The sequence below is a fragment of the Bison bison genome, unplaced genomic scaffold, assembly GCF_000754665.1.
Source record: "Bison bison bison isolate TAMUID 2011002044 unplaced genomic scaffold, Bison_UMD1.0 scf7180017864186, whole genome shotgun sequence".
Taxonomy (NCBI): Eukaryota; Metazoa; Chordata; class Mammalia; order Artiodactyla; family Bovidae; genus Bison; species Bison bison.
The window spans coordinates 198510-224186 of record NW_011494758.1 but is presented as its reverse complement, the minus strand read 5'-3'; the positions used below and the strand labels follow the sequence as shown (position 1 = coordinate 224186).

The 25677-nt window shown below is 40.5% G+C and overlaps 1 protein-coding gene and 1 long non-coding RNA gene across 4 annotated transcripts in view; one reads left to right on the top strand and one right to left on the bottom strand.

The window, feature by feature from the left end:
- FCRL1 (Fc receptor-like 1) overlaps nucleotides 1-15362 on the top strand; it is a 33630-nt gene extending 18268 nt beyond the window's left edge. The window contains exons 2-11 of one of the 3 annotated variants that reach the window (XM_010843757.1): nucleotides 3013-3033; nucleotides 5681-5950; nucleotides 8104-8391; nucleotides 8533-8811; nucleotides 9151-9267; nucleotides 10759-10786; nucleotides 12058-12140; nucleotides 12351-12422; nucleotides 13189-13217; nucleotides 14173-15362. In XM_010843757.1, coding sequence (XP_010842059.1) covers nucleotides 3013-3033; nucleotides 5681-5950; nucleotides 8104-8391; nucleotides 8533-8811; nucleotides 9151-9267; nucleotides 10759-10786; nucleotides 12058-12140; nucleotides 12351-12422; nucleotides 13189-13217; nucleotides 14173-14244 — 1259 coding nt within the window. In that variant the 3' untranslated portion in view covers nucleotides 14245-15362. The remainder of the gene's footprint in view (nucleotides 1-3012; nucleotides 3034-5680; nucleotides 5951-8103; nucleotides 8392-8532; nucleotides 8812-9150; nucleotides 9268-10758; nucleotides 10787-12057; nucleotides 12141-12350; nucleotides 12423-13188; nucleotides 13218-14172) is intronic. The other 2 variants (XM_010843758.1, XM_010843759.1) reach the window with 2 other exon arrangements.
- A 4459-nt stretch (nucleotides 15363-19821) lies between these two features.
- LOC104991338 overlaps nucleotides 19822-25677 on the bottom strand; it is a 23552-nt gene continuing 17696 nt past the window's right edge. Inside the window, exon 3 of the long non-coding RNA XR_825599.1 lies at nucleotides 19822-20538. This is a non-coding gene — a long non-coding RNA (uncharacterized LOC104991338). The remainder of the gene's footprint in view (nucleotides 20539-25677) is intronic.

Below are 25677 nucleotides of genomic sequence, written 5' to 3'. Positions count from 1 at the left end.
CAATTTAAGTCTGAATTTGGCAATAAGGAGTTCATGATCTGAGCCACAGTCAGCTTCCGGTCTTGTTTTGGCTGACTGTATAGAGCTTCTCTATCTTTGGCTGCAAAGAATATAATCAATCTGATTTCAGTGTTGATCATCTGGTGATGTCCATGTGTAGATTCTTCTCTTATGTTGTTGGAAGAGGGTGTTTGTTATGACCAGTGTGTTCTCTTGGCAAAACTCTATTAATCTTTGCCCTGCTTCATTCCGTATTGCAAGGCCAAATTTGCCTGTTACTCCAGTTGTTTCTTGACTTCCTACTTTTGCATTCCAGTCCCCTATAATGAAAAGGACATCTTTTTTGTGTGTTAGTTCTAAAAGGTCTTGTAGGTCTTCATATAACCATTCAACTTCAGCTTCTTCAGCATTACTGGTTGGGGCATAGGCTTGGATTACTGTGATATTGAATCACCTAGATACACTTAATTCCTCTTTATTCTATACTTTATATTCAATCCACAAGTAATTCCTATTGATTCTACCTCCAAACTTATACTGAAATCTGTCCCCTTCACAGCCCAACCACTACTGCCTAACCCAAGCCACCATCCTCATTCTTCCAGACTAAATTCCCATTGATTTTCATCCTGTTTTTCTTGCAAGTCTGTAGTTTTGCTACAGTGGAAGAGTGATTTTACAAATGGATATCAAGTCAGAACTGTTCACGGTCCCGAATTACATCATGAACAAAATCGAAAGCTATGACCAAGTCCACCAAGCCTTCTGTGACTGGCCCTGGCTTACTTCTCACACAAAAATATCAACCACTCTCTCCCTCAACTAGACAGTTCCAGGTGCACCTGCCTTCTCATTCTGCCTTGAACAAGCTCATTTCCTCTTGAGGTCTTTTTGTTTACTGTTTCTCTGCCAGGAATGTTTTTTCCCCCAATATTCAGAAGGTCTGCTCTCTAATTTCACTCATGTTTCTACTCAATTGACATCTATATAAATAGTCAAGACCACCCCAAGATACTCTGAAACTCATTTTTGTGTTTTAGTTTTCATATAACACTGACCATTCTCTGAGATCATGTTGCATATTTATTTATTTTTTTTATTGAAGGATAATTGCTTTATAGAATTTTGTTGTTTCTGTAAAACTTCAACATTAATCAGCCCATATTTATTTTATAATTGAATCTCATCCACTATAATATAAATTTCTTAATGGAAAAGATTGTCATTCAAGGTCACTCCTGCAACCTAAGTGCAATGTACAAGGCCTGACATACAGTAAGCACTCAAAATTATTTGTTGTATTGATGAGTAAATAAAATGTAATTTTTATGCTCAGTTCAGTTCAGTTCAGTCGCTCAGTCATGTCCGACTCTTTGTGACCCCATGAATCACAGCATGCCAGGCCTCCCTGTCCATCACCAACTCCTGGAGTTCACTCAGACTCACATCCATCTAGTCGGTGATGCCATCCAGCCATTTCATCCTCTGTCATCCCCTTCTCCTCTTGCCCCCAATCCCTCCCAGCATCAGAGTCTTTTCCAATGAGTCAACTCTTCACATGAGGTGGCCAAAGTACTGGAGTTTCAGCTTGAGCATCATTCCTTCCAAAGAAATCCCAGGGCTGATCTCCTTCAGAATGGACTGGTTGGATCTCCTTGAAGTCCAAGGGACTCTCAAGAGTCTTCTCCAACACCACAGTTCAAAAGCACCAATTCTTCGGCGTTCAGCTTTCTTCACAGTCCAACTCTCACATGCATACATGACCACTGCAAAACCCAAAGCCTTGACTAGACGGACCTTTGTTGGCAAAGTAATGTCTCTGCTTTTCAATATGCTATCTAGGTTGGTCATAACTTTTCTTCCAAGGAGTAAGCGTCTTTTAATTTCATGGCTGCAGTCACCATCTGCAATGATCAGACCGGATGCCATGCTCTTCATTTTCTGAATGTTGAGCTTTAGCCAACTTTTTTACTGTCCACTTTTACTTTCATCAAGAGGCTTTGGAGTTCCTCTTGACTTTCTGCCATAAGGGTGGTGTCATCTGCATATCTGATGTTATTGATATTTCTATGCTAGCCCTCATTGATTACCTTCTTGTACCTGAGGAACTAATTTTTCAAATAAACATTTAATCTAAAACTGTAGGCATCTCAGAGTAAACTGGGCCAAAATAGATAGTAATAGTGAGATAAAATTTACTGAATGCTAGATGAATTCCAGACATTCTTTTAAGCATTTTGTGGATATCAACTCATTTAACCTTCACATAACTCTGTGAGGTAGGTTTATTATTATCTCTATTTTACAGGAAACTAAAGCACAGAGAGGTAAAATGTTTTTCCCAGAGTCACACAGCTCATAGGAGGAAGAGCCAGGATTCAAATCAACATCACCTAACTACAAAGCCTACATTTACCCCAGAATTTTCCATTTTTAACCATATGCTATATATGGTAAATTCTTGAGAGATAAGAGAATCTTTGGAGAAATCTGAATTCTTTCTCTGGGCTTAACCCTCCTCTGCTCTGAAGTTGTCAAATAAAGGGGCATTATGTCTTACGTATGACCCCATCCATTCTCCTTGCTGATGAGTCAGCAAGTCTTTAGAGCTGGATCATCAGACTTTTGAGAGACAAGGTGAGGATGATGCACTTGAGGATGGAAGTCACTAAGTAGTTACAGAACAAAAACACCATCTCATAATCACAGATGAGAGAAACTATTGGAAATTTTGATAACAAAACAGAACTGTGTGTCATTTTGTAGGCAGGTGATTGAAGTGGAATAGGGGAAAAGGAATAGAGAGAAAGGAGGAAGGAAGCAGGGCAGGGAAGGGATAGAAAAATAAAGTGATAAGGAGAGAAAAAGAGAAGGACAGAGAGAAAAAGGAGAGAGGAAGGGCACAAGGAAAGGAAGGTGAGCTGTTGGGCAAATCCTCGGGGTAGTTAAACTTTAGGTATGTTTGGGATTTGCCACCCCGTACTGACGGATCTCTGCTGAATTCTCTCCCAGCTCCACTCTGCGAATCAACCGGTGAGTCTCACTTCCTTTTCTTCTTCATGATCTGTGTGTATCTTGCTACTTGAGCTAGTGCAAGAGGTCTGTGGATGGTTGTCTGGTATCTGGTATACAGACGACAGTAGCTCCCTTGGGCCCAGATTGCTTTTGTTTGCACCAGTCTCTGCATGTGTCATGTATGTACTCAGCTGATAGAGCAGGTCTTGCTCTGATCTTCTTTAGACAGTCTTTTTTACGGGGACATCTCAGTTTAGGGAGGGTGATGCTGTTTGCACAAGGAAGTCAGGGAGTGCTAAAGACTGATATCGCAAGAATCTCTGCTTTCTGCTGAAAGAGCTCCAAAGCCCCGGTGTATTCCCTAGCTGGGTTCACCACTAGAGGACTGAAGAAAATGCCAAAATCATACCTCCACAGAGAACAACATTATAGCCAATGCTCGAGGCACATACAAATTGTAGACTACTGCCTTCTTCTTATTTCCAGCCCTCCTCTGCAGCCATAATTATTATCTCAGTGCGATTTCTCTCTCAGACTCTGGTTGATGCAAGCTTATTTCATTACTTTGCTCCCAATTCAGTCTTACTTTTACCAGGCAAGGAGGGAAAGAAATTTCCCCGCAGAAGAAATCTTCCACTAAAGTATGAAGCTGAAGTCCCAATACTTTGACCACTTGATGTGAACAGCTGACTCATTGGAAAAGACCCTGATGCTGGGAAAGACTGAAGGCATAAGGAGTAGAGGGTGACAGAGGATGAGATGGTTGGATGGCATCACCGATTCAATGGACATGAACTTGGGCAAACTCTAGAAGATGGTGAGGGACAGGGAAGCCTGGCATACTGCAGTCCATGGGATACAAAGAGTTGGACTTGAGTTGGTGACTGAACAACAACAACAACAACATATTGAAGACTGCTCTCTTGTGCAGGTTTAAAAGGGGTTATCCTGCTACTCCAACACAGGCTTAATGTGCAACTAGGAAACACAGGAATTCCATGACCAGAAATACTCAGTTACTCACCTGATGTTTGTCCAAGACTAATTCACACCTTGTATTGATGCCATGATGCCTTGCGCCTGGCTCTACTTTTACTCCACAAGTGTGTGTGACTCATTTTAGCCTCAGTAGAAATTTTAAGTCACATCCAGGATAAAGAATCAAAGCTTTGGCCACCAGGAATTTGCCAGGTAGTCTTTGTAAATGAGAATTTTCTGAAACAAACTGAACTGCAAGACTGACCTTTGGACCTGTGCAAACTGCCCTGTCCAGTGTCCTACCCCATCTTTACCCCAGACCCATTCAAAAGAGTGGGTTACAGTTGCCTTTTTAAAATTCCCTTTCCTGCCCTGCTCCTGAGACTGTGTTGCTCCTCAGTCCTCTGGGGACTACAATTTTCCAAGGAGAGAAAATGACTAAATGCACAGGGTATTCCATGCCTCAGCACAGGCAAACATTTTGGTACCATGAAACTGAAAGTTGCTCAGTCGTGACTGTTTGTGACCCCATGGACTAGATAGTCCATGGAATTCTCCAGGCCAGAATACTGGAGAGAGTGGCCTATCCCTTCTCCAGCAGATCTTCCCAACCCAGGAATTGAACTGGGGTCTCCTGCATTGCAGGCGAATTCTTTACCAACAGAGCTATCATGGTACCACGGTTGAATTGAATTGTTAAAAGTCCAAGGGTAAACCATTCCGATAGGAAGGCTTGGAGATTATAGACACTGGACCAGGAATCACCCCTCAGTGATCTAGAACACCTAGCATTTTTACCTGATAAGGAGACAAAGATGCTTTTCTTAGGGATATTCTTAAAACTTCTCAAAGAACAGAGTCTCTGAAGGTTGGATAAACAAATGCTATGAGCAAATGCTATCAGGGCTTTTGATATTTCATGAACTGCTGCAACTGGGATAGAGAAGGACGTAAGATGAAAGCAGAATACAACTTTACTCATCTTTAATTCATCCAGAAAAGAGCCCCTATGGCCAAAAAAGGATACATGGCTTCTGTAGGGGTTTGTATAGAGGTCCCAGAGCAAGGGATCTGGGCCACATGGGTGTGTGGGTGCAGACTATTTCTTGGCAAGTGCATGCTTGTTCCTTCCATTAGGAATAGCAATAAAAGGGGCAGGAAAAAATAGTTAAAAAATCAAGTTCATCTGAGTATTTCCCAAACTGACTGATCTTCCATGTGTCATATTCTACCTCTGAAAGAGATAATGTGGGTCTGAGACATCAGGGAAAGAGGAACAGAAGAAAATGACAAGTACGGCTTATCACAAGGATAAATGAAGTATATTTCCCTAAAACTTCGAGCTTCGCCTTCTCCAGTGCCAACTCTAGTGTCAGTCATCGGTATCCCTGCATTGTCTCCAAGAGTATTTTCAGTTCATGGATAGAAACTTCAAAAAGTAAGAGCCAGGTCAAAGGGAAGGGTTTGCCTTGTGGAAGGAAGTGGCACTGTGTAGGGGCAGGATGTGAACAGTTGTGTGTGAGCAGTTGGAAGCCCATGGGCCATGTCCAGGCGGGGTGGTAATGTGAGAAGTGATCTGTGTGTCCAATGAGCTGGTTCTTTAAGTCTTGCTGAGAACACAAAGTGCCTCTGATCAGGATATCTGAGCTCCATTGCCCTAGAATATGTGTTTATTTCTTCCCTCTAGAACTGTTTCTGATAGTCAGCCCCTCTCGGCCCATAGAGGGGAACACAATGACCCTGACTTGTAAGACCCAGCCCCCTCCACAGAAGTTGGATGCCAAGCTCCAGTTCCTCTTCTACAAAGATGGTCGAGCCCTAGGGCCGGCCTTGGATAGCCTCCCAGAATTCCGGATTCCTGTCGTGCGGAAGGAAGACTCAGGGTCCTACTGGTGTCAAGCAAAGATAACATCTATCAAAGCCAAATTGAGCCGAAGAGTCCAGATAGAAATTCACAGTGAGTGCCAGTGGGGACCACTGCTGGGGTGGGCCAAGACGGGCAGAGACATTAGTCTGGTCTTCCCTGACTATTGTGTTCTGCTCCTGCATGCATGGATGCTGTTTGAGGCATGCACCTAAACTTCTCTTCATCAGAGTCATTTAAAAAAAATTTTTTTTTAGTTGATAATTTCTTAAACTTTTGGCTACATCCCACAGCATGTGGTGCCTTAGCTCCCCAACAAAGGATTGAACTCATCCCCTCTGCACTGAAAGTCAGAGTCTTAACCACTGGACTCCCAGGGACATCTCTTTAACATTTTAAAATAACAGTTTTATTGAGATGTAAGTCACATAGTGCAAAATCCACCCATTTGAAGTGCACGATTAATTTTTAGGACATTCACAGTTAGGCAGCCTTCACCATGATCAACTTTAGACCATTTCCATCATCCCCAAAACAAATCCCTTATTCATTATCAGTCAGTCCCCATTTCCCCCTCCTCTTTCCCTAGCTCTATGCAGCCACCCATGTATTTTCTATCTCCATGGATTTTCCTATTCTGAACATGTCATATAAATGGAATCATATAACATGTTGTCCTTTGGCTACTTTCACTTAGGCAATATTTTCAAGATTCCTTGATGTTTAGATGTATCAATATTTCATTCCCTTTTATAGCTGAATAACATTTCATTGTATGAATATACTGCATTATATTTATCAATTTATTAGTTGATGGACATTTGGGTTATTTCCACTTTTGACTATTATGGATAATCTGCACAAATTTTTGTATAGGTATATGCTTTCAGTTCTCTTATATTAGAACTAGGAGTTGAAGTGCTGGGTTACATAGTAACCAAACTGCCAGACTGACTTCCAAAGTGGCTGAATCATTCACTCCACCAGAACTATATGAGAATCTTAATTTTTCCACATCATAAGAGATATTTTAATAGATGACACCATAAATGTCAAAGTGAGGCATGTGAAGTTATGGTATCTCTTAATTTACTGGCAATAAACTCAAATAACTTTCAACTTTTAAGACTTGATTGATTCAACCTAAAAAAATAGTATTTAAAATAGATGTTTAGAAAACATCTTAATATTTATTTTATCAGAGTTCTTAAGCAGTCTTCCCTTATTCCTGCTATTCCTGTTTAAGCAAACAAAAGAATGTTTAGAAAGACCTTACTGTATTTCATCATTGTGCTGGAGGGTGTGGAGGAGAAAGCTGCATAATACATAGTTCCTGACTGTGAGAAGCTGACACTCGGTTGGCATCCAAAACAATGAGGGTGGTCATGTTGTACAGGTTGACTATTGATAGAAACTGTAGAGAAGGGATAAGTCTGACTGAGGTGGTAAGAGGAAGCTTTGAAGAAAAGGCCAAGGGGGAAAGGCTTATGGAAGAAAAGTTGAGGTCTGATTTTGAAAGATAAAAGGGAATTGAAGGTGTTTTGTGATTCTGAACCATATTTATCCCATATCAGGGTTGACATTTCTGACATCCTCTCCCACTCTCAAACAAAGAGGTATCCATGCTACCATAAACAAATGTTAATACCTCCCGAAAGCTGAGCTTTCCCAAACTTGCTCAAAACTCAACACTGTGGACCTGGATCTCTACAAAAGCCACTGGATAGTTCATATGCCACAGGCCCTGTTCTAGTGCTTCCCACATGTTGTTTAATTAAAGCCTGCAACTGTAGGAGGTAGCTACCATTATCATCTCCATTTTACAGGTGGAAAATTGAGTCTCAGAGAACTTAAGTAATTCAAACAAGCAAGCACACACAAGAAGAGTTGGAACCAACATTCCAACCCAGGCAGTTTGCTTTGTAACATAGACTTTTAACCACTATACTACTGTGCCTTTAAAAATGGGAGTTTGAGAGATCACGGTTCTGGTAATTACACCATTCTAGGCAGGAAGAAGACACTGCATCCTCCATAGGAATATTATGGTGTCTTTCTTACCCTGCCATCTTCAACCCAACCAGTGCCAATTCCAAATCAGCAGGACTCCTTACCTCTCCCTCATCCCACCTTTACATAAATTTTTGACTTGACCAGAGGCCTTTGCTTCCAGAACTGTCACAAATACCCTGTCCCTGAAACCTTTCCTACTCAGGGCCTTCCTGTGTCATCTTGTATTCATGTAGGAGTCCCCATCGGTAATGTGAGCTTGGAGATACAACCTCCAGGTGGACACCTGATAGAGGGAGAGAAGCTGGTTCTTGTGTGTTTGGTCACTGAGGGCACAGGAGATATCACCTTCTTCTGGTTCAGAGGAGCCCGGGGTTTAAGTCTGAAAATGAAGACCCAGCATTCACTGATGGCAACGTTTGAGATCTCTGCAGTGAGAGAGAGTGACTCTGACCAGTATTACTGTGCAGCTGACAATGGCTATGGGCCCAGCTTCAGTGAGCTGGTGAGCATCACTGTCAGAAGTAAGTTCCACTGCCCTTCAGCTCAGCCAGTGTGTTCCTCTGGGGCACCCTGAGGAAGTTCACTGAGGTTGAGCCTCTGTGGGCAGGGCTTGGGAGTGTGTCATCATCAGAGACCTCCTGTGACAGTCTACTATCTCTCAGTTCCAGTGTCTCGCCCTGTCCTCACCCTCAGGGCTCCTGCAGCCCAGCTGGTGGTGGGGCACATAGTGGAACTTCACTGTGAAGCCCAGAGAGGCTCTCCCCCGATCCTGTACCAGTTTTATCATGAAGATGGTGCCCTGGGGAACAGCTCAGCTCCCTTTGGAGGAGGAGTGTCCTTCAACCTCTCTCTGACTGCAGAAGATTCTGGAAACTACTACTGCGAGGCCAACAATGGCCAGGTGGCCCAGCGCAGTGAGGTGGTACCACTCAACATCACAGGTATAGCTTGAGTTGTGGAGCTGTTTTGGTCAGTGTTTCTTCTCAGCATCCTGGGAGAGTTTTGCTGACCCCACAATGTCTCCGGTGGGTATGCTACCAAAGATGAGGCTTTGCAGGTAGTCCTGTCCTGGGAGATGTATGCAAGGGACCATGAGGACATCAAGGCTGGTTCCTCTCTTCTCCTCTCATCAATGTGACAAGTTGCATGTCCCTGGGTGTATAAATAAATCCCACCTGCCCCAGGAAGAGCAGGAATGGCCTCAATCCATGCTCAAAATATCTTCACCCCAAACCCAAGCCCTTCTCCTTGGCAGCTCATGTACAGGTCTCTTCCTTCAGTGCCTATGGAAGACAGAAATGAAGTTCTTACTTCAGGAGTCATTGAGTTGGTGCTTGGCATCCTTGCTCCCACCACTTTGGCCCTATTATTTTGCTGCTGGCTCAAGAGAAAAATAGGTTAGTATTTATAGAGATTGGTATTTTGTTACTGTGATCTTTGTTTTCACTGAAGTAAGGCTAGATTTGTGACATCTATACTATTAAGGATGAATATATTCCATTAGCTACCTTGCCTACTTATCTGCTCACAGGCTCTCCCCTCAACTTTCCAGCACATGGGTCAGTATCTATTAAAGTAGTGAAAGTTTTTAGTAAAACCCTTCAACCCCACATGTTATCAGTTGAGGTTAAGCTGATACCTTGAACTTCAGTGGTTTAATGTTTATACACAAATGTAACTATTTAAAATAACTAATCAGCCACTGGAAGAGAAATACAATGAACAGTTCCAGTTACACTGACTATCTCCCAGTTAAAGTCAATGCACTAATTCTTATTTGCCTTAGAATACTGTCACACATGTTTTTTTCTCCCTGACATGTTCAACCACGCATTCACACAGTCTGTTCATTGCTGTCTTTGTCACTTTTCAGTTTAAATGTCATTTTCTCCAAAAGGCTTCACCTGGCCACACAGCCTACAATTCTCTTCTAGGTGGCTCAGTCAGCAAAGAATCTGCCTGCAATGCAGGAGACCTGGATTCGATCTCTGGGTTGGGAAGATCCTCTGGAGGAGGGCATGGCAACCCACTCTGATATTCTAGCCTGGCGAATCCCCATGGACAGAAGAGCCTGAAAGGCTGCAGTCCATGAGGTCATGGTTGTACACAATTGAGTTACTAAGCAAATCATAGCACACGTTCTTGATCAGAGTACCAATAGCTTCACACTTCATTTCAACTGATAATTACATATTTATTTGCATGTTTAATCTCAGGTTTCATGTTCTTCATAGAGCAAGTTGGAGATGGGGCAACAGAAGATGTGAGATTCTCACTTAAATTCCAAGATTTTCAGGCATATTTGGAGACCTCACCCCAACTATAATGTGTCTATGGTAGTGCAGTTTGTTATGATAGGATTAGGTTGAAGAGTGAGTGTTAGTTGCTCAGTTGTATCCAACTCTTTGCAACCTCATGGACTGTGGCCCACCAGACTCCTCTGTTCATGGAATTCTCCAGGCAAGAATACTGGAGTGGGTAGTCATTCCCTTCTTCAGGAGATCTTCCCAACACAGGGATTGAACTTGGGTCTCTTGCATTACAGGCAGATTCTTTACTGTCTGAGCCACCAGGGGAGCACTTTCAGGATTAGATTGTATGGTTGTAAAGCCAAAACCAAAAAATGTTATAGGTGTGGTACAGAGGCTTAGACTCAAGTCCAAAGTTGATATTAACTGCCTTTGGGCAACTCATTTGACTATTCTGGACCTAAAGCGCTTCAACTGCAGTATGAAGGATCTGCCCAAATAATTGCCAGGATGTACTCTGGGCACAAAAGAGCACCTTGCAATGGGCATGCTAGAATAAGACAAGTCCTTGCACAAGGACTGTATGAAAACACAGAGAGTTCCTCCACTGACATGTATGTTCATTTGTTTGACTTGTAGGAAGACGTACAGCCAAGGATGCAGTCAGGTGAGACCTCTGTTTGCTCTGTGTGCACTGATTATATATAGATAAAGCTATTAAAGATTTTTTGGAATTGTTCTCTCTTGTGAGCTTTTCTCCATGTTTTATCATACCTAAAACTGCTACTCCAGAGTTCTTCCACTGGTAATTTCATTTGCTATTCCTCTTCTTTTATATATTAGCTAATTAATGTAAATCCTGTCATCATTTGTCCTAACTTATCTCTTTCACTAAATCTGCAGAATAAGAAAGCTCTACTATATTGACCAGTTTCATACATTTATTCAATCAATTAACCAATATCTGAGAGTATGTAAATCATTTTGTTGAGTTCTAGAAATCATGAACACATGTAAAGATTTTGAGAGCTTTGAAATATCTCAGAGTAGTTTAGATATACACACATTTCCAGAATACAGGCCAGAGAATAATCAACATACTGAAAAACTTTTGATGATGTTTCTTAGAAGATTAAAGGAGGAAGATATTTTTAAAAATTTATTTTTGATTTTATTTTATTGAAGTATAGTTGATTTGTGTTACTTTCAGGTGTATAGCACAATTATTCAGCTATTTTAATATATTCTTTTTCAGATTCTTTCCCCTTATACGCTATTACAAAACACTGAGTATATTTCCCTGTGCTATACAGTAGGCCCTTGTTGATTTAGAGGGGGAAAAGATTTTTTAAATACTTTCATTGGGAAATATCAGTATTTATTTTATACATTTTTATAGCATGTTATTATTTCTGCCAGTAAAAGCCAGATTTTTTTCCACAACAAAATAGCTGAAATTACTAATTTCATCTATTTGTAATTCTAATTACAAGTCAGATTTACTGAAAATTTTCAGTTATACATGCATATGCAAGACCATTATCTTTTCCTTCCTCAAGCTGCTTGTTCTATGTAGCAACTCGTTCCATCTGGAGTAAATAACTATTCTTTCATTCAATATTTACTGAGAACCTATTATGCAAATAGCACTATCCTGGGTGTGGGCGATACCACAGAGAGCTGTCAGATAAGAACCTTACACTCCTGGAATATGTACTCTAGGGATGCTCTGCAATGCCCTGCTCACTGCAAGCATAGAGCTGTGGCTTGTACCAGATAGCTGTGCTGATTGCTGATTTCCACATAGATTAGCATTCTCTCAGGACATTTCCTCCTTCAGGCTTCTCTCCTTCACTGTTTTACTCATGGTCCCAGATAGTTATGTCTGGAACATCTGGGATTCTATCCAATAGATAACGTATGTTTCTGTGTTTGCAGGAGCATTCCCAGCCCTGTACCCCAAGAATCCACCTACTTCAACTCACAAGCCCCAGAGCAACTACACTTTGACTATGAAAATGGTGAGGCTTCCCAAATGACCTGGGCCAAAGTAGGCAGAGGGGGCTGGTGATGTCTCTGAACCGAACCTGACTCTGCTGTGTCCCTGCCACCTCTACAAATCAGTGACTCCTCTGTCCTCATGGCTGTGATAGGTGGTAGGTACAGAGTGAATTAAATGTCAAGAAGAAGGGACTGTGTCATATAATGAGGCTTCCTTCTTTCTCTTTCAGTGAATATTGTAAGTGGGGATGAGGTTTATTCTTTGGTGTACTGTGTGCAACAGGAACAGCCATCAGCAGCAGGTGAGACATGAGAGAGTGAATTTGTCTCTGATTTTGCCTTTCCTGGAGCCAGGAGGATAACCAGTAACTGTGTATGGCAACATAGCAGCTGGCACTGCTGCTTCTATCCTTGGAGTTGAATATGAGTATTGCTATGCCTATTTGAAGATTGGCCTGTGGACTGGAAGCTGCCTTGACTACTCAAGGCAGTCCTAGTAATGATGCTAACTTGTGTATCTCACCCCCTGTCTGATGGCAGTGTTGGAAATGGTACCAACTCTGTATTCTATATAGCACCCCAAAGTGGTTGCCTAGTTGTGGCTGTAGTCCCATCCTGTGCTTGATGCACACAGAAATACTGAGAGGTATTGATGCCAGGGGAGCTTCCCTGGTGCTCAGTGGTAAAGAATCCACCTGCCAATGCAGGAGCTGCAGGTTCAATCCCTGGGTCAGGAAGATCCCCTGGAACAGAAAATGACAATCCACTCCAGTGTTCTTGCCTGGGAAATCCCATGCACAGAGGAGGCTGGTGGGCTACAGTCCAAGGGGTTGCAAAAGAATCAGACACAACTTAGCAATTAAACAGCAACAGCAAATGCTAGGAGGGACCATCTGGCCCTCACACTCGCATGTGCCAATTTTCCTAGCCATATTTGTGATGGCAGAAAAGTAAGACAGAAAATATTAATGGATGCAAGTTACAGGAAATAGGAGAGGAAGAAGTCTTCATTAACATTAATTTAAGGAAGGACTCTAAAGGAAATCTCACATATATTTGTCTTCACAGAACCCCTGGGGACACATCCTGGGGATAAGGTGAGTTAGAATCCTTGTTCTTTCTTCCTTGCTCTTTCACTCCTTCTTCTGGGGACTGGGTCTCAAACTTCTAAAACTATGGCCACTTGGAAAAAACAAAAGATCTCATCATCTATCTCCTATTTTATCTCCCCACATAATGGGGATAAAAACATCCAATTATAACAGTAAAGTGTCTTTTTACAAGGTAATTCTAGAGGCTCTTATATGCATATTTTTTAGCAATGGATGTATGAAGGTTTGTAGCTAAACTGTAGTGCATGCTTAGTCTAAAAGTTCTATTGGTTTGAAAATCTTTATTCTGAAATACTGTTTTACCATGCATACATCACTTTGTGCTGTAAGGCTAGCTAAACAACATGTCAAAAACTAAATTGATATTGAATAAAATGAAACTAAAAGTGATTTTTGTCATTGAAAAATTGGTAATTTCTAAACCTTGATCAATTCAAGACTTCACTAATAATACACAATTGCTTTCAGAAAATTGTAGAAACTCCAACTTTGCATGTATGCAAATAGAGGAGGTGCTTTGTAATTTTGTCTTGTGTGGTGTGGCAGCCAATCGTCTCTGAACAGAATTCAAGTCCTTGATAAACTCTAGCGACAGGCTAAGTTTAGTTTATGGATACATAATTCTGATGCACTTAAACAATTATAGCCTATGGAATGGCCTAATACAAACACATAAAAATGAAAGAAGGTTTTGCATACGTAGTTCAGTTTACAGCTCATCAGGACCATGTCTGTAGCCTAACAATGTGATGCAAGCCCTTTGAAAATGCCTAGGGCCACAGTCTTCCAGAAAGGTCTGTGTTCTGTCTTGAGTGGTGCACCATGATAGGGTGTGTCCAGGCAGATCAGAAAGAGAACCTGCGAAAATATGTTCTATTTGTTTTCCCTGCTCAAGTTCTACCCATGTTCTATCCTGCTCAAGTTCTACTTTTGCTTCTAGGACTCCTCAGCCATATATTCCAGGCTGAAGAAGGCAGATCTTACAGATATGGACTATGATGATGTTATGTAGAGTTACAGAAGATTCTGCTCTTGGAAAACCATCCATGACTCCAAACCTCAAAACTATTATGTCCTTCAGAGATCCTGGGAGAATTAGCATTCCAGTACACCTCATCCAGGTGCTTTCCTCCATAAAACTATTTCTGCATCTACTGTGAAGTGCAGTTTGCTCAAGCTTTGAAGAGATCATCTGGAAGAACCCACCTGAACTCAGGAGTGGGAAAAACTTTGTTATTAGAGCTTGATTCCTATTAGTTCTTTCAGGTACAGGTCAAACTCTGCTCTAAATTCTTTTTATAAGTGGAAACAGGATGGGAATAAAAGAACTTGAGATCTTGGAGATAGTGAGACAGTGAAGCCTAGAGTGCATGAACCCAAGGTTAGTGATTTTGTGGGACTGCTCCATACAGAGAGCTGCATCCATATTCTTTTTTGGCAAGTGCTTTCTCTGAGCAGACAGTACAGAGCTCTAAGCCATGTTTCTTACAGTGATCATCCTGTTCCTCTATAAAATATGTGACTCAATGAATTTTTGAGTCACTATTACCAAACTAGAATTAAATCAAAGTTACATAAAATTCTGTTGTGATTGCATTCAGTTTTAATGACATATTTTATATGCACAAGCTAATCTAGATGCTGCCATATTTATAATGAGATATAATCTTTGTAAGTTTCACTACATCCACGGTTCTATATTTGTTGCAGCTTCTAGAAGTTTTAGGAATATATTTTCTTCCTTAATTCACACATTTTTTGAAAATGTGATAATATGGTTTGAAGTCCATATTTTAATTTTAAAACAATCATAAGCTAACACATAAACTAAAACATTTAAAAACTATATAATGTAAAAGTTAAAGTCTTCCCTATAAGTTAACACCACAAGTGGTACCTGTTGTTAAAAGCTTAGCATTGTTAAAATCTTAACTCTGCAGATATTTTTCTTTTTTTTTGTAGAAACACTTCTACATACATGTGAATATATTTAGAAGTATGTATATTTAATAAAATATGAAATTTTAAAGTCTGTACTATTTTAAAAGGCTGTGTAGTATCCTACGATATGATAAATCATAACACATTTTTCTTTTTCATTTTAGTAAAATATAAATAACATAAAATTTATCATTTTAATCATTTTTGAGCTACCAGTCTTTATTTTCTACTTGTCAAATTCTTTATTTTTTTCCTCATTTGTGTTTCTTCTATTTTTCTTTTTTTATTGAGATAACATTGGTTTATAATATTGTATACATTTTATATGTATATTTATCAGAGAAGGCAATGGCACTCCACTCCAGTACTCTTGCCTGGAAAATCCCATGGATGGAGGAGCCTGGTAGGCTGTAGTCCATGGGGTCGCTAAGAGTCGGACACGACTGAGTGACTGCACTTTCACTTTTCACTTTCATGCATTGGAGAAGGAAATGGCAACCCCTCCAGTGTTCTTGCCTGGAGAATCCCAGGGACGGGAGAGCCTGGTGGGCTGCCGTCTATGGGGTCACACAGAGTCGGACACGACTGAAGTGACTTAGCAGCAGTAGCAGCAGCATGTATATTTATAATTTGACTTACATTTACACTACAGTGTGCTGACCATCAAGAGTTTACTTTAAATCTATTACTATATAATTAGTTCCCTTACCCACTTTGCTATCTTCACCCCCCTTCACCTTTGGTAACTGCTAATTTGTTCTTTGTATCTATGTGATTGTTTTTGTCTTGTTTTGTGAATAGTGTAAGATAGGAGTGCAGTTTCATTATTTTGAATATGAATATCCAGCTTTCCCAACATCATTTATTGAAGAAACTGTCCCTTCTTCACTGAGTATTCTTCATTCTGCTGTAAACTATTAGTCGACCATACATGCATGAGTTTATTTATGGGCTCTCAATTCTGTTTCCTTTGTCTATGTGTCTGTTTTTATGTCAATACCATACTGTTTTTATTACAATAGCTTTGAAATATAGTTTAAAATCTGGATATGTGATGTCTTCAGCTTTGTTCTTCTTTCTCAATATTGCTTTGGTTATTTGATGACTCTTGTAGCACCACATAAATTTTAGAATTCTTTGTTATATTTCTGTGAAATGAGTGTCATTAGGATATTGATAGGAATTACATTAAATTTAGAGATGGCTTTGGATAGTTAACAATATTAATTATTTAAATCTATGAACAAAGGAAATATTCACATTTATTTGTGTCTTCTATGTCTTACATCAAGGTTGTACAGTTTTAAATACATAGATCTTTCACCCCTTTGGTTAAATTTATTCTTAAATATTTCACTGCTTTTAATGCTATTCTTTTCAGATAATGTATAGTTAATGCATAGAAATGCAACTGATTTTTGTCTTTATTTTTTATTTTGAAATTTAACTGTATTTTATTATTTCTAGCAATTTTTTTTTGGTGGAGTTTCAGGGTTTTCTATATATAAATCATGTCATCTGCAAACACAAATTTCCTTCTTTTCTGATTTGGATGCCTTTTATTTATTTTTTGTTTTCCAGTAGCTTTGGCTAGGACTTTTAGTATTAAGCAGAATAGGAGTGGTAGGAGTGGGCACTCTTGCTTGTTCCTGGTGTTAGAGGAAAAGTTTCAACCTTCCACATTTAAGTATGACATTAGCTGTGGATTTGTCATTTATGGCCTTTATTACATGGAGGTACATTCCTTCTGTATACAATTTTGAAAGTTGTTATCATTTTGGCATTTTGTCAAAGCCTTTTCTGTGTCTACTGAGATAATTTTATAACTTTAATTTTTCATCTATTGTTGAGGTCCTTTAATGGGCCAGAACCTGGTGGTCCAGAGTCGATGATAAGAAAGTAAAAGAGAGAAATAAAGAGGCTGATATTCCTTGGTTTATGCAGAAAGCCAATAAAGCCTTTGACACAAGGCTTGCACTGCTACACATAGGCACCAAGCGCCCTCTCAAGGGGGTGAAGGCACAGTGCACCTTCACCAGAGGGTCTTAGAAGCCCGGGTAAGAAAATGAGCTCAGTGAGCCTCTGTGCTCCAGAGAATTAGCCTGAGAGAGAGAGAAAGAAAGAGGGAGAAAGAAAGACACGGGGACCCAAGATCTGATGGAGCAAAGGTGTTTTATTCAACATTGTGTGAGTATTTATACTGTCTTACAAGGTAACTATTTTCAGCAGAGATAAAAATCAAAATTCCACACTTACAAAACATTATAAGGCAATCCATATCAAAGACAGAGGGTTGTAAATAATCACTTTTATCATATGGTTCATAAAAAGGAAGAGGGTCATAAATAGTTACTTATCACCATATGGAAAAACTAATGAAGGAAATGCATGCATTCCTAAGCCCCCAGGAGTAGTTTGCTGCTGCTGCTGCTGCTACTGCTGCTGCCAAGTCGCCTCAGTCGTGTCCGACTCTGTGCGACCCCAGAGATGGCAGCCCACCAGGCTCCCCCGTCCCTGGGATTCTCCAAGCAAGAACACTGGAGTGGGTTGCCATTTCCTTCTCCAACGCATCAAAGTGGAAACTGAAAGTGAAGTCGCTCAGTAATGTCCGACTCATAGTGACCCCATCGACTGTAGCCCACCAGGCTCCTCCATCCATGGGATTTTTCCAGGCAAGAGTACTGGAGTGGGGTGCCATTGAAGCCACTTAATTTCTGAATATTCAGGAATTAATAAGGGACAGAGGATTCATGACAGATCCCAAACAGAACACAGGAAGCTTCCTGTTAAATGCTTCCTTGCTGCTGCTACGGCTGGTAAGTCACTTCAGGCATGTCTGACTCTGTGCAATCCCATAGATGGAAGCCAACCAGGCTCCCCCATCCCTGGGATTCTCCAGGCAAGAGTACTGGAGTGGGTTGCCATTTCCTTCTCGAATGCATGAAAGTGAAAAGTGAAAGTGAAGTCATTCAGCCATGTCTGACTCTTAGCAACCCCATGGGTTGCAGCCTACCAGGCTCTGCCGCCCATGGGGTTTTGTTGCTGCACCACACCAGGCTTCCCTGTCCTCCACTATCTAGTGGAGTTTGCTCAAGTTCATGTCCATTGAGTCAGAAATGCTATCTAACCATCTCATCCTCTGCCACCCTCTTCTCCTTCTGCCTTCAATCTTTCCCAGCATCAGAGTCTTTTCCAATGAATCTGCTCTTCACATCAGGTGGCCAAAATATTGGAGCTTCAGCTTCAGTATCAGTCCTTCCAATGAATATCCAGGGTTGATTTCCTTTAAGATTGATTGGTTTGATCTCCTTGCAGTCCAAGGAGCTCTCAAGAGTCTTCTCTAGCACCACGATTTGAAAGCATTTATTCAAATGCATGTTTCTAGGAATCTATCAATTATTTTTCTATGTTGTCCAATTTGTTGTAATATAATTGTTTATAGTAGTTTCCTATGGTCCCTTGTATTTCTGTGTTATTAGTTGTAATGTCTCTTTTTCACTTACAATTTTATTTACTTGAATCCTCTTTTTCTTGTTTCATAGATTTGTCAATTTTGTTTACCTATTCAAATAACCAGGTTTCTTATTGTCTTCTACTGTTTTCCTATTCTCTATTTTATTTGTTTTTGCATGATCTTTATTATTTCCTTACTTCTGCTAACTTTGAACTTAATTTGTTCTTGTTTTTCTAGTTCTTTGAGGTATAATGCTAGGATGTTCAATGAGGTCTTTCTTTCTTTCTTTTTTTTTTTTTAAATTTAGGCCTTTATAGGCATAACCTTTCCTCATTAAACTGTTTTTGCTACATTCCCAAGTAATGGTGTGTTATGTTTTTATTTTATTTTTCCTAAAGATATTTTGTTGGCTTCCCTTTTGTTTTCTTCTTTGCTCCATTGGTTGTTCATAAGCATGTTGTTTAATTTCCATGTATTTGTAAAATTTCAGCTTTCCTCCTGTGATTGATTTCTAGTTTCTTATCATTACAGTAGGAAAAAAAAAAACTTGATATAATTTATTTCTCCTAAAATTTGTTGAGAACTTGTATTGTGGCCTAACATATTATCTAGCTTAGAAAATGTTCCATGTGTGCTTGAAAATGGTGTATATTCTTTTGCTCTTGGATGGAGTGTTCTATATATGTCTGTCAGGTCTATTAAGTCTATAATGTTGTTCCAGTTTGCTCTTTCCTTATTGATTCTCTGGATGATCTATTCATTGTAGACCCTGGGTAGTTAAGTCCCCAGTTATTGCATTGGTGCTTATTTCTCCTTTAGTTCTGTTTGTATTTGCTTTATGTATTTATTTGGGTACATAAATACAATTGTTATATCTTCTTGGTAAATTGACCCAGAAGGCAATGGCGCCCCACTGCAGTACTCTTGCCTAGAAAATCCCATGGATGGAGGAGCTTGGTAGGCTGCAGTCCAAGGGATCGCTAAGAGTCGGACACGACTGAGCGACTTCCCTTTCACTTTTCACTTTCATGCATTGGAGAAGGAAATGGCAACCCACTTCAGTGTTCTTGCCTGGAGAATCCCAGGGATGGGGGAGCCTGGTGGGTTGCTGTCTATGGGGTCGCACAGAGTTGGACATGACTGAAGCGACTTAGCAGCAGCAGCTGCAGACTATAAAATGACCTTCTTTGTCTTTCAGTTCATCCCACCCTTTCCATCCCCCACTGTGTCCAAAAGTTATAGCTTTTGACTTACAGTCTATTTTGCCTGCTATAAATATAGCTTCTTTATTTTGGTTTCATTTACTCAGAATTTGTTTTTTCATTCTTTTATTTTGTTCTGTGTGTATCTTTATAATTGATGTGTCTCTCCTCTGAGCAGCATAGAGTTAAGCCTTGTTTTATTATCCATTCAGCCACTTGATTGAAGAATTGAATTTAAATTTAAATAATTACAGATGTGTAAGAACTTACAAATGCCATCCCTTGTGGCTCATGGACAGACATCTCGATGGATTCTGTGATGCAGTTAGTAACATTTATGTCCCTCTGGTCCCCTCTGAGAGTCCTTTCTGATACTCTCTGAGTTGCTCCCCACCACTGTCACACAGCACACCTAAATATTCCCCTTCAGTCTATCCAACATCTGAGTTTTTGCTTCAATAGTGTGTTGAAAATTCTCTGCTGGACTCCTGGATGTCCACAAGGCTCTCTTGTTCTTTGGTGATTGTCTAAGTTGGTGGTCTTAAAGGAAAGACAGAAGAAAATTCTTATTCTTCTATGATGATAGTATCACTCTGGTCCAGTTTCTTTCTTCATGAATTTTTACTTTCTAGTTCTTTTTGCTACAGACTGTGAGTTCATTTTTCCAAAAGGTACAAATGCAGAACTGTGAGGTGAATGAACTGAGAGCCTGTGATAGATAGTGAAGTAAGTCAGAAAGAGAAAAACAAATATCTTATATTAACACATATATATAATCTAGAAAAATGGTATTGATGAACTTATTTGCAGGGTAAGAATGGAGACACAGATGTAAAGAACAAGGTTTTGTCTCCTGATTCAATATGGACTTTAAGTGTGAAGCCCATAAAAATTATTCAGTGTAATATTTTCTCCCCCACTCCTCTCCAGGGGAACAGTAATGTAATTTACATGTTTAGCACTCTGTTTTCACTTCCTTTTTAAAATCTATAATATGGGAATTTCCCTTCTTACCTGTTTGGCTATGCATTTTAAAAATTAGGTAAAATTTATCCATCCCTGAATGAATGTATGAATGCTTTTTCTGACTGTGGATTATACCTATGTGCACTGGGAAACAGTTGCTAGGAGAGCATGTTAGAAGAGTGAGCAAAAACCTCTAAAGGGAAATCGAGATTGAAAGCCAGGATATAATTTGGATCTTAGTGCTTATTTATTTTTCTGTCACAAACTGATATTTAGCTACCAGGAAGACATCCATAGAAAGCTGCTGTAGGTGATGCTATTAAGGGATGGGATAGTCAATGACCCATGGTCCACAGTTCTCGGTAATTGTCCTTCCCACATGGAAAGTCATAACCCATTCATCTTCTGGGAAATCCACAAACATACAATTAAAATAGAAAGTAGAAAGCTTCAAAATGAATTGTCTGATTCTTGGGGGCCCCTCTGCACCTGCCATCCCCAGGAAGTCTAGGCCACTAACTAGGTGGTATTTTTACACATAGAGGAAGGGCAGCTCTCTGTTGCAGATGCTACTCAGATATCTGTCAAGAGCCTCAGTAAGTCATCCTGTGCCTCTGTCTCCCCTCAGACTCCAAGTCTAGGCTTACCTCTACTCCCCACCACAAGAATGGCAATGCCTTCTGTAGAAGGGGTTTGTAGCAACTTTTATTAATATTGAGGAAACTGGTACTCTTTGTAAAGAGGAAAAATTTGAGCTCTGTAAAACTTCAGTCTCTTAAAAAATCATTATCTGAAGCCAAAACTTACTTCTGCCCTTCTCTAATTGAGCAAATATGGGGATAACTCTTTTAGAAGCTGGATCTCTGGAGCATTCTTTCTTTCTTTTTCTTTCTTTTTTTTTTTTAAAGTATTTGGTTGTGCTAAGTCTTAGTTGTGGTACACAGGATCTTTAGTTGCAGCATGTGGGGTCTAGTTCCCTGACCAAGGATTTGAACCCAGGCCCTCTACATTGGGAGTGCTGAATCTTACCCACTGGACCATCAGTGGGAAAATCCCTAGCATATCTCCATCTTTACATCTGCCAAGGAGGTAACAGAACAACTTCCAGGCATTCTTAGTCTGAATTCTGTGTCATGCTATTTGGCCTGTATAGGGCCCCAGTAGATTTATAGAAATTAGTTAATTGAATTATAGAGAATCTGCTGGGCAGGGGGGCCTGTTTCTGCCTAAATAATAGCTACCAATTCTTCTCCAGGAAGTCTTCAACAAACATTACTTTCTGTGCATGCATGAGAAGTAACTTCAGTCGTGTCTGACTCTATGAGATCTTATGGACTATAGCCTGCCAGGTTCCTCTGTCCATGGGATTCTCCAGACAAGAATACTGGAGTGGGTTGTCATTTCCTTACGATTTCCATATCTCCAAAAGTATGTATTTATTAGCGTGGACATAAAATTCCTAAGTCAAGACCTATCAAGAGACACATATCATGTTGTTCAAAATAATTATAGTAACTATTAAAATTACTACCGCAACTACTACCACACAATGACGATGACCTTGCCAATGACTACTTCTATAGCCAAGTGTACTTCATATATATATATATATATATATATTTTTTTTTTTCCTGTGATCAAGTATGGATGTGAGAGTTGGACTGTGAAGAAGGCTGAGTGCCGAAGAATTGATGCTTTTGAACTGTGGTGTTGGAGAAGACTCTTGAGAGTCCCTTGGACTGCCAGGAGATCCAACCAGTCCATTCTGAAGGAGATCAGCCCTGGGATTTCTTTGGAAGGAATGATGTTCAAGCTGAAACTCCAGTACTTTGGCCACCTCATGAGAAGAGTTGACTCATTGGAAAAGACTCTGATGCTGGGAGGGATTGGGGGCAAGAGGAGAAGGGGACGACAGAGGATGAGATGGCTGGATGGCATCACTGACTCAATGGACGTGAGTCTGAGTGAACTCTGAGAGTTGGTGATGGACAGGGAGGCCTGGCGTGCTGCGATTCATGGGGTGGGGTCGGAAAGAGTCGGACATGACTGAGCGACTGATCTGATCTGATATATATATAATGACATTTAATCTGTCAGAGTGACCTTGGAGCCCCACATTCAACCAGATACATCCAGAGATCTCTGAAGTTCACCAGCCTAGAGAAGTTTACCTTTTCTATCCTAACTATCCTAGTAGCCAACTTCCTCAAATGGGAGATGTTATGTTTTTCCCTTCTTAGTTGTATTTCATGACAGTACTCTTGGTTTCAATTCTGGCATACTCCATCTTGGTTTGGCACTGTACTTTGTATCCTATTCAAGATATTGAATAGAATTTGCAGAGATTGCTTTTGCTCTGCATCTGAGAAAATATCTTTCTGTACATTACCACCTGCGGAATCTCCAAGTCAAGCATCTACGTGGTTGCACCAAGAAACGTTTCTATCTATGCATAAATCTGCTTTCCTCTGGTACCTGTGACTCCAACTTGCTGGTGGCTAATTATCTCTGCACAAGGGACTTTTTAAAATCTCTCACTTTGGTTCGGAGAAGGCAATGGCAACCCACTCCAGTACTTTTGCCTGGAAAATGCCATGGACAGAGGAGCCTGGTAGGCTGCAGTCCACGGGGTTGCTAGGAGTCGGACACGACTGAGAGACCTCAATTTCATTTTTCACTTTCATGCATTGGAGAAGGAAATGGCAACGCACTCCAGTGTTCTTGCCTGGAGAATCCCAGGGACGGGAGAGCCTGGTGGGCTGCCGTCTATGGGGGTCTCACAGGGTCGGACACGACTGAAGCGACTTAGCAGCAGCAGCAGCAGCAGCTCACTTTGGTTAACCTCCCCCCTCCCACCACACACAATTTCACTTTCGCCGTTACAGTCTTAAGCATTAAGTTACCCTTTCTCCCACTGTACTACTTAGCTTCCTAATCTGGCTGCAGTTTCCAAGTTTAGGTGTGCTTTCAGTCTGTGTCTTTCCACATGCAAATGTCTGCCATCTGTCAGATACAAAACAGCATCCAGGAACTTCCTTGATGGTCCAGTGACTAAGCCTCCACACTCCCTATGCAGGGGGCCTAGGTTTGGTCCTTAGTTGGGGAACTAAATCCCACATGCTGCAACTAAGAGTTCAAAAGCCATAACTAAAAGATTCTGCATGCTGCAACTAAGATCTGATGCAGCCAAATAAGTAAATACATGTTTAAAAAAATCAGCACCCAGATGGAGCATGTCAATCATCTCAGAGGACTTGTTGCCACCATTGTGGTCCATCCACCTCACTATGACAATGACCATCTCTAACAACTCATTATTTCTCCTTTCCACCTACAGCACTCACCTTCACACAAACTGTGAATTTTATCCCACACCATTTGTGGTAGCACCTTAGGAAATATTAATTTCCAAATAAATAGGCTACATTTCTGTATAGGACATATTGGAATTAATGAAAGGTTGTGAATATTTTTACACATGGACATCACCAAATGGTCAACACCAAAATCAGATTGATTATATTCTTTGCAGCCAAGTTAAAAAAAAAAAAAATTGAACACTGATTATATTCTTTGCAGCCAAAGATGGAGAAGCTCTATACAGTCAACAAAAACAAGACCAGGAGCTGACTGTGGCTCAGATTATGAACTCCTTATTACCAAATTCAGGCTTAAATTGAAGAAAGTAGGGAAAACCACTAGATCATTCAGGTATGATCTAAATCAAATCGCTTATGATTATACAGTAGAAGTGAGAAATAGATTTAAGGGCCTAGATCTGATAGATAGAGTGTCTGATGAACTATGGAATGAGGTTCGTGACATTGTACAGGAGACAGGGATCAAGACCATCCCCCTGGAAAACAAATGCAAAAAAGCAAAATGGCTGTCTGGGGAGGCCTTACAAATAGCTGTGAAAAGAAGAGAAGGGAAAAGCAAAGGAGAAAAGGAAAGATATAAGCATCTGAATGCAGAGTTCCAAAGAATAGCAAGGAGAGATTAGAAAGCCTTCCTCAGTGATCAACTCAAAGAAATAGAGGAAAACAACAGAATGGGAAAGACTAGAGATCTCTTCAAGAAAATTAGAGATACCAAGGAAATCTTTCATGCAAAGATGGGCTCGATAAAGGACAGAAATGGTATGGACCTAACAGAAGCAGAAGATATTAAGAAGAGGTGGCAAGAATACACAGAAGAACGGTACAAAAAAGATCTTCACGACCCAGATAATGACGATGGTGTGATCACTCATCTAGAGCCAGACATCCTGGAATGTGAAGTCAAGTGGGCCTTAGAAAGCATCACTATGAACAAAGCTAGTGGAGGTGATGGAATTCCAGTTGAGCTATTTCAAAACCTGAAAGATGATGCTGTGAAAGTGCTGCACTCAATATGCCAGCAAAATTGGAAAACTCAGCAGTGGCCACAGGACTGGAAAAGGTCAGTTTTCATTCCAATCCCAAAGAAAGGCAATGCCAAAGAATGCTCAAACTACTGCACAATTGCACTCATCTCACATGCTAGTAAAGTAATGCTTAAAATTCTCCAAGCCAGGCTTCAGCAATACGTGAACCATGAACTTCCAGATGTTCAAGCTGGTTTGAGAAAAGGCAGAGGAACCAGAGATCAAATTGCCAACATCAGCTGGATCATCGAAAAAGCAAGAGAGTTCCAGAAAAACATCTATTTCTGCTTTATTGACTATTCCAAAGTCTTTGACTGTGTGGATCACAATAAACTGTGGAAAATTCTGAAAGAGATGGGAATACCAGACCACCTGACCTGCCTCTTGAGAAACCTATATGCAGATCAGGAAGCAACAGTTAGAACTGGACATGGGACAACAGACTGGTTCCAAATAGGAAAAGGAGTACGTCAAGGC